This window comes from Citrus clementina, unplaced genomic scaffold (assembly GCF_000493195.1).
Source record: "Citrus clementina cultivar Clemenules unplaced genomic scaffold, Citrus_clementina_v1.0 scaffold_9, whole genome shotgun sequence".
Classification (NCBI taxonomy): Eukaryota; Viridiplantae; Streptophyta; class Magnoliopsida; order Sapindales; family Rutaceae; genus Citrus; species Citrus x clementina.
The window spans coordinates 1,204,926-1,213,532 of NW_006261964.1; the positions used below are offsets into that span (position 1 = coordinate 1,204,926).

General features: G+C 34.0%; 2 protein-coding genes across 2 annotated transcripts; both read left to right on the plus strand.

Annotated features, from left to right (window-relative positions):
* Window positions 1-965: 965 nt before the first annotated feature.
* On the plus strand, window positions 966-2,513 carry LOC18033438 (major allergen Pru ar 1). The gene is made up of 2 exons (XM_006419398.2): window positions 966-1,231; window positions 1,672-2,513. Exons 1-2 carry the CDS (start codon window positions 1,048-1,050, stop codon window positions 1,968-1,970), a joined length of 483 nt encoding a protein of 160 aa, XP_006419461.1. The 5' UTR covers window positions 966-1,047; the 3' UTR covers window positions 1,971-2,513.
* A 3,791-nt stretch (window positions 2,514-6,304) lies between these two features.
* LOC18033425 (major allergen Pru ar 1) lies at window positions 6,305-6,940 on the plus strand. The gene is made up of 2 exons (XM_006419400.2): window positions 6,305-6,488; window positions 6,639-6,940. Exons 1-2 carry the CDS (start codon window positions 6,305-6,307, stop codon window positions 6,938-6,940), a joined length of 486 nt encoding a protein of 161 aa, XP_006419463.1.
* The last annotated feature ends 1,667 nt before the right edge of the window (window positions 6,941-8,607 follow it).

The window sequence follows — 8,607 nt, forward strand, 5'->3', positions numbered from 1 at the left end:
TTCATAAAAAATTATTTTTAAAACTTTTTCAAAAACCTTTTTTATTTTTGTTTTTAAAAAATAAAAAAAACCTTCCAAAAATTTTTAAAATTTTTTTTTTTTTTTAAAAAAAAAAGTTTTTTTTTTTCCCTTTTTGAAACCCCCTTTTTTCCCCCCCCCCCAAAACAAGTGAGATTTATGGGGTCTATAGAGCAATGGCCATGAGGCGTAAAAGATAACGTGCGTGTCCACATGTCATATTATGATTATTAAGAATTTGTGGGTTGATGGCTCCCAACTAATTAGGTGATAATTTTTAATTTAAGATGTGTTGATTGGTTTCATGAGCTAATGTTTAGTAACGTGATTGGATAACTATAGTTTTAAAACTATAATACTATTAAAATATAAATATTTGTTGTCGTGGTTTAAAAATTAAGTTAATTTAATCTTATACTTATTTTATCAAAAATTTGTAATATGTCTATTATTTTTGTCAATATTATTATTTAAAAATCATATTTACCATATATTATTAATTTTTATGTCATAGTTATGTGTGTATTTTTTGCAGCAGTTGCGACTTAGGATGACTATCTAGTTATTCAGCATTTGTTGGGGTACATCGCTACAGTCATTAGTTTGGTATCCGTTCGCATTGGAAAGTTCACCCAATTCCCGGGTTAATTTGTGAATAATATTGTCAAAGCTAAAGCATTGGGACTTTGTTATTATTAAGAATCATAATCAGACAAGTACTGCATACACCGATCAAAATCTAACAGTTGGGAGTTAACAACTGTCTTTGAAGCATCTAATTTTGCAGCAATCAAAATCTGGTGTTAATTTCCGCCCAAGTTTGAAAAAACATAATTCAAATTAATTTCCAGGCCGGTAGCCAGAGCTTATTTATGGATCGTTCGATCTCTAAATGTCAAATCTAATGCTTCCAAGGTCTATATATGCCCTTAAGTTGTTGTCCATTTACGAAAACTCGATCAAAATCTTTTTTTTTTTTTCTAATAAAGCAAGTTCATTATCACAATTATTTTCAATTGTATTGACAACATGGGTGTCATGCGCTTTGAGAAAGAGGTCTCAGCTGCTGTTGCGCCATCTAGGATGTTCAAAGCTTTCTTCCTTGAGGCTCACAATTTTCTGCCAAAATTGGTGCCTCAAGCAATCAAGAGCGTTGAGATTCTCCAAGGAGATGGAGGTGCTGGTAGCATTAAAATAACCAACTTTGCTGATGGTATGTCTTATTCGATCGAGTTGTCACATATGTGTAAACATATTTAACATTTTATTGTACTTAACTATAGTATAATGCTTTTACATTTTTAAAATCATGAATCAATTTAGTACTCAAGAAATTAGGATTCTCGCCTTATTTAATTTTTGATACAACATTAGATTCATACTTATTACATACCCATATATATGGGAAAAAAATATCAAAACCCTTCTTTGGTAAAATTATTTATTTGTCCTATTATTTCAATATCCACCAAAATTTCCTTTAAAGGGTAATTGAGTCATTTTGTAATAGAAAATCTGATAGTTGAAAAACGAATGGATTTTAAAACTTAATTTTGAAGTAAAAGTATGTAATGTGGTGAACAAAAAACAATACCTTCGTTTTTTTTAGTAACAAACCGAGTTCTGCTAATGAAAGTTTGGTGTGATTGACAGGTGGTAATTTCAACTACGCGAAGCATAGAATTGATGAACTTGACAAAGACAACTTTAGGTGCAAGTACACCGTGATTGAAGGAGATATGTTGGGGACAATCCTGGAATCAATTATATACGATGTTAAATTCGAGGCTTCTGGCAATGGTGGATCCATCTGCAAGGTTGCTTCTGAGTTCCATACAAAAGGTGATCAAGAGATCAAAGAGGAGGCACTCAAGGAAGCTGAAGAGAAAGCAATGGGATTGCACAAGATTGTGGAGGCGCATCTCTTGGCAAATCCTGATCTCTATGCTTGAGTTAAATTATTTATCTTTGGTTTCATTTTACTATTTAAATATATGCATGGCTACTGGTACTGAATAAGGGTTGTGTCACTATATATGATTTGTGAGCTTTAATTATATATGTTTTTTAATTTCTCTGAGTTTATCTGCGCGCAGTGGAAATGTTTACTTGAGCCTTCAATGTCGTACCTGTGTTTGTTCAATAAAATGGCCGAAACTGTTGGATCTTTCAATTATATTTCCAGTTTGATTTCCTTCAAGGGAAAGGATGTCATAATTTAAATGTTGTATTAGACTTTGTGGGTTAACTGTTACATATGAAACTAATTCTGGTGGCAAAATCGGTTGTTAAAGATGCTGACGTGGACCTTCCCCACTTCAGAGAGAGCTAGGATAGCTTTGTTGACCATAGCTGGTTTCTGAAGCTGATTAATGTGCCAACTTAGTAGCTTGGAACTAGTGTAATTCTAGGAATTATAGAGCTTATGAAGCTTGATTTGAAGCTCGTAGAAACATCTTGTAATCTGGGATCCTTCTAGTTGATAAAGAAGAGCCTGAAGCGCTGGTGCGATGAGAATGGCTACCTTGTGGTGCGTTAGTTCTCTGTTTTATCTCTGATTCTTGCTGGCGTTTTGTGATTCATTTTACTTAGGTGCTATCTTGATTAAGATTCGCCCAATTGTCTTATGGTTCATTCCATTGAGTCTAAGATTAGCCCAATTTTCTCCTGTTGGATTTACCTATTTTCAAATACAAAATGTCGGTATTTTCATATTCCTTGGTTTATTTTGTCATTAATTTAGATTGCAAATTGATAGCTAGGCAGCAGCACTAACCACCACAAGTGGGTGAACCAAAGATTGACAGAGACAGCTTTAGATGAATGGGAGCTCATCCGTAATTAAGGTCTATATGGAAATAAATGCAAGATGTTATGAGAATTAACCAAAAGAAAAAAGAAAAATGGAAAGCTGAGATCTTGAGGTATGAAAGTCAACAAACGCACACATTACTTAATGATGTTAGACAAACAGACTGGAGTTTCTAATTTAATTAGGAATTGTTTTGTATTTTCTTATTTAAGTCATATTTCTTTTCTTATAAGGAATCATAAGTTTATTAGGAATAAGGAATCATAAGTTTATTAGGAATAGCATAATCCTAACTAATATAAATAGATTTATTATACTTATTTCTTTACACGAACTTTCCATCAATAATATTTAATAATTTTTCAATTGAGATATTTTCCTCTCTTGTAAGAGTCCTACTTCTTAAATTTTAAAAATATACGCTATAATAACATCTAGTATTATTTCTGCACCGTGTCACTTAACGACGAATTAACGACCTGGGTTCTGTGCAAGATGCAGAGACAGAGGAAGAGAATATTATTAATTATAACGGTAAAGGGGTTTATTAATAAGTGGTCTTATAAAATAATCGGAGATGTTTGTATCATAATACATTTCAGTTTTCAAGCATGCTCCTCCTATTCGTTAAATCCTTACTTATAATGTGCGAGAAGTAAGAGAACTTTCATTCTCCATGAAAGAGTATAACATTCTTATTCACATTGAAACGTTTGGTGTCTATTTAATTTAATCAATAGTAATTTAATCTTCAAATTTAGTGAATGAATTGAAAAGCTAGGTAGCTGGTCCATATTGCTCTGTTGCTTGAGCAAATCATTTAGCATCCTTTTTGATTTTGTGTTGCTAATGACAGTAAACATTTTTGGTCACTGGATGATATGGAACTCATTCACCTAATTGTAACTTTCACGAATCCAAATGTACATGTACTGCAAAACACCAGTCCGTATTTTTTCCGAGGCTGTAGCTTCTTTTTCCTTATTTCAGAATAAAAGTGAAATTTACAAGATGCAACAAATTTGTTATCTCATTTCTAAAACCTAGCAATGCTGGCTGAATTTTTGTAATATGCCGTAGTTGAAGAGTCAAGTTTAGAAGGGAGAGTTCATTACCATCTCAAGTTTGATGTGTAGTGATCAGGTTGAATAAATACAACTTACCTAATCCAATTGGTGAACTTATTCAATCTATGAGATTCTGTGTTTATGCAAGTCTGTCGGCCAAAAAATTCTCCAAGTGGCAAAAACATAGAGTTAATATTGAGCTTGCTTGAGAACAGATAGGGAGCCAAAATGTACACTTGCATCTGGCGCTCAACTGCTTTTACACTTGAATCAGCTACAAACAAATCAACAACATCCATGCACTACCTATCACTGAGATGATCATAGCAAGTACTAATGATATGCAATAAGATGCAGAAGAAACCATATGCAATATGAGTCGGCACAAGCACTTTTTTCTAGCTTCTTATCTATCTGTACATATATACTTCATACTCAGTTGTATGGATATATTATTCAGCATAAGTACTTGTGTTCTGGGAATTATTGCTTCTCAATCTTTAACCTCAGTGGAATGATTAAAAAGAGAAAGTTACAGGTATTCAGGGACATTATGAGCCTCACTCGATCCTCATAAAATGTATAGTGCTAACTAAAACCCAAAAAGAGCCTGAAGCTTGACAAAACCAAAATAAAATGCAAGTTGTAATCCATATGCAAAAAAGAGAAGACTTGTAAATTGGCGTCTTGTGTTCTGGGAATGGCTTGTCTACCTTGGAAGTCTTTGGTGGATTCCCGGGAGTCGGAAAGATTGATCCTTTTCCGATAGCTGGTTTCAGAAAAATAATGGGCTTTTTGTCCTTATAATTCCGAGGTCTGGATTCTGGGTGAGGCTTGTAACTACGAAAGGATTGCCCGCGGAAAGGCATAGCAGAGAGAGAAGAAGAGGAGCAGAGAACCACTAGCCCAAGGAGAAACAGTAGCAAGTGTTTGAGTGTGAGAACCATCTTAGTATTTTGTTTATGGTATGATTTCAGAATTTGGTGCCTATATATAGTTGTTATGCTTTAAGCTTGGCCATCATAATGTGATAGGTGAACTTGGGTGCCATATTTGAGTTGGCAAGGTAGGGAAAGTTGGGGCAGTGCCTTTAGATGAATGGAATTTTATCTTTTTCACATAAAAAGAATACTATTGAAACTTATAACCCCAAAATATAACATTTTTCAGAAAAAAAATCAGGCTGATTGGAATGGTGTTGTCTTCACCTATAATAAGGAAGATGACTTGATTAGACCATACTCAAAAGAAATTCCTCTAGTTCTTTACTAGTTCGTAGTTTAAGGAATCAATAATTTTCCCTTTCGATTTTAAGAAACTCAGTAGTGAATAAAATTTGTGTTTACATTTTTAGGTGTTATCCTAATTAACTAAAACTTAATGTTAGGCGTTGTCTTAACTAAAACTTAGTGTTAGGCGTTGTTCTAAGTGTATTTGAGTGTATTATAGCCTTTGATGTAATTTGATCAATTTGACCCTTCTAATAAAATTTACTAATTTTTTCCCAAAAAAAACATTTGACGTGTGAAAGTCAACAAACGCACACATTACTTTTATAAAAAATAAAGATGTGGGTTGTGTAATGCCATCAGGTATTACATCAACTAAATATAAATTATAAACACTAACTTTATATCCCTTGCATGTTCAACAAATTAAAAAGAAAAATATAATTGTACGAAATTATATGTTAAATTTGTTTTTTTTTTTGCGTATTAAACTATCAAGTATCTGAAGACTATATTGGGCTCCGACTAATTTAGATTCGAGCCGGATATGACTATTAAGGCGGTAAATCGCTCCCAACAAATATTTAACGCAGCTGCATTCCTAAATTTCGAACCGATGACATTTGTTAAGATAGAACAACCACACGCCAACTGATTTTCTTCGCTTGTTGGTATATGTCAAATTTGTTATCTCACAAAATGAGTCATATATCCTAGATGCCATTCCTGGAGTTAACCACAGCCCATAGGCGTTTGCAAAACATACAAGCACTAAATAGCCCTTGGCGGCCGTGGACCACCTTAATTTTATTGAAGTGTTATTTATTTATTTTTTAATTTGTATCTTGCTTTTTTGATGAGGAGGCCATCTTATTACCATTGTCAATAATAGACCATATTATTTATTTTCACAGACATGAAGGAAATAAGTAATGTATTAACAAAACTTGTTTCCTCAAGTAATATTTTGTCAAACGTCGGGGACATCGCCAAAATTTTCCCTTAGTGATTTCCAAGTCTATACTAAAATCTATATATATGCATGTATAAATATATACTCCCTCAAGTTGTTCTCTTCTCCATCACCTCCACATACACAAAACTATCTTTATATTATTAATTCAAGTAAATTCATATATTACTCCTTTCAAAATTTCTTTATCTCCAAGCTAGACATTATGGGTGTCCTTCGGTTCGATAAAGATACGTCAGCTGCAGTAGCTCCATCAAGGATGTTCAAGGCTTTCATTCTTGACTCTCACAATCTCTTCCCAAAGTTGTTTCCACAAGCATTCAAGAGCGTCGTTTACGAACAAGGTGATGGAGAAGCTGGCAGCGTTAAAATTATGTACTTCGCTGAAGGTAATTAAGTATTCAGTTAATCACATCATCATCACATTATTCACGTCCAAGCTCTTAATCAATAATTAGGTCGTGCTTTTTTCGTTCACAACTGTATATGTTAATTGATTAACTCTAATGACAAACTTAATGCATGTGATCGATTGAAAGGTAATAAGCACACGTACGCAAAGCAAAGAATCGATGTACTTGACAAAGAGAAGTTTTATTGTAAGTACACTGTATTTGAAGAGGACAATATGTTGGACATACTTGAATCCATTGTGTATGAAATTAAGTTTGAGGCTTCCGGCGATGGCGGATCGAATTGCAAAACTGCTACTGAATTCCATATAAAGGGTGATGGAGAGAGTAAATTGGAAGAGGAACTCAAGGGCTCCGTAGAGCTAGGAACGGCATTGTTCAAGGCTGTGGAAGCACATCTCTTGGCAAATCCTGATCTCTATGCTTGAATCATTTTCCAATTCCAAGTGGGCTTCTAATAAATAAGAATTAAATAAGCTGAACTTTGTCTGCTTATTTATGGTTTTAAACCTTGATTAATGTACTAGATATAATAACATCGATAAATTATGAAGCGTGTGTGAAAGTCCACAAACTCGCCCATTGAATATTACGGTTTAATTACTTTAATGCACATCAAATTCAGGAATGTCTGTGATTAGTCTAATTTCAAATTAATTATATACATCACATGTTCACAATTTTCTTTTTTTTTTCCCCAATCTTAGAAAACAATGTCGAAAGAATCTGTTTAAAACAAGGGAGTGTGATCTTTGATTTGCACTTGGTGAAAAAAGAGCAAAATTATTAAGCCTCAATTTCCTAGTGTGACTTCCCTTATGAAATAGAAATTTTAATGGTGAAATTTAGTAAAAAGTGACTTCTAAAATAATAAAGTCAATTAATATAGTTTAATTATCACATAACTCTCAAAGACCTAGGGTGAGCCACTTGTGCCAGACTATAATACTAAATAAAGTCTCACAGGCATCCAGGAGACAAACAATAATTAATACAACAAAATGGATCATCAAAGTAAGGAGCTGTTTGGAAGTGCTACATTGTGTGACACCCAAGCAACTGCGCAGCTGCAGAATAAGAAATTCTACCATATTTCTTTTAGCGGCAGTTGCTACAGTGCAGCACTCCTAAACGAAGCCCGAGATCAGGCTCCAAAAATATAAGTTGTAGGATCACGTGGACGAATCGGATTTTCTCATGAATTATACGACTTTGTTCTCAAATTTTATCCTCTATAGCTTCTTTCGCTAAGAAAAATTAAGGGAAATTATCATTCGTCCACCCTAAAATTACATCGTTATCAAAATTACTACAAAACTTTGACAGTGTATCAGCCGTCCATCCTTAGATGACAAAACATATCTTCCAACCACCATTCCGTCAACTGCCGTTTACAACTTAACAGAATTGAAACAAAATGACGATATTGCCCTTAAGCATGAAATTAATGTTAAAAAGGCAAAACTGCCCTAAAGATGAAACAATGCCAAATGTAGCCGTTGGACTCAACAACGGTAACAATTTTGGCTATATAATGAGCCAAAAACAGCAGCCTCATTGAACAACAACAACAACACACACCTCATTCCTCAACAACAACAACAACAACACACACCTCATTGAAAGAAAGCAAAAATTAGCTACTCCTCAACAACAACAAATCAGCACACACACCTCATTGAAAGAAACAAAAAAATTGCTACTCATTAACAACAATAAATCAGCAGCACATTTCCTTGAAAATGGCCTCCAGTGAAGCATCGAGTTCTGGTGTCAGTGGATTTAAAAGATATAAAAAAGTGAAATGTCAGCCAAAATATTGCAAGTGTGGCGTGCAAGCAGTGGCCATGGTGTCAACTACATTGCAAAATCCTAATGCAGTGTTTTGGTCATGCAGGTGGAAGCATTGTGGAGTGAAGCACTGTGATTTTTGGGAATGGTTCACTACAGAATCTCTTATATATCCTACTACTAATGATGAGATGGCATACGAGCAAAACCTGAAGCTAAATGATGATGTGGTGAAAATAAAAAAGAGGCTGAAACTCATTGAAGGAAAGCTTAAATATATCTTAATTCTGCTGGTGTGTGTATT

Excerpts from the sequence above, each read along its gene's own strand:
- LOC18033438 (XM_006419398.2), top strand. The coding sequence starts at position 1,048 with ATGGGTGTCATGCGCTTTGAGAAAGAGGTCTCAGCTGCTGTTGCGCCA. Across the intron at positions 1,232-1,671 it reads AATAACCAACTTTGCTGATG|GTGGTAATTTCAACTACGCG; the intron begins GTATGTCTTATT and ends TGTGATTGACAG.
- LOC18033425 (XM_006419400.2), top strand. The coding sequence starts at position 6,305 with ATGGGTGTCCTTCGGTTCGATAAAGATACGTCAGCTGCAGTAGCTCCA. Across the intron at positions 6,489-6,638 it reads AATTATGTACTTCGCTGAAG|GTAATAAGCACACGTACGCA; the intron begins GTAATTAAGTAT and ends ATCGATTGAAAG.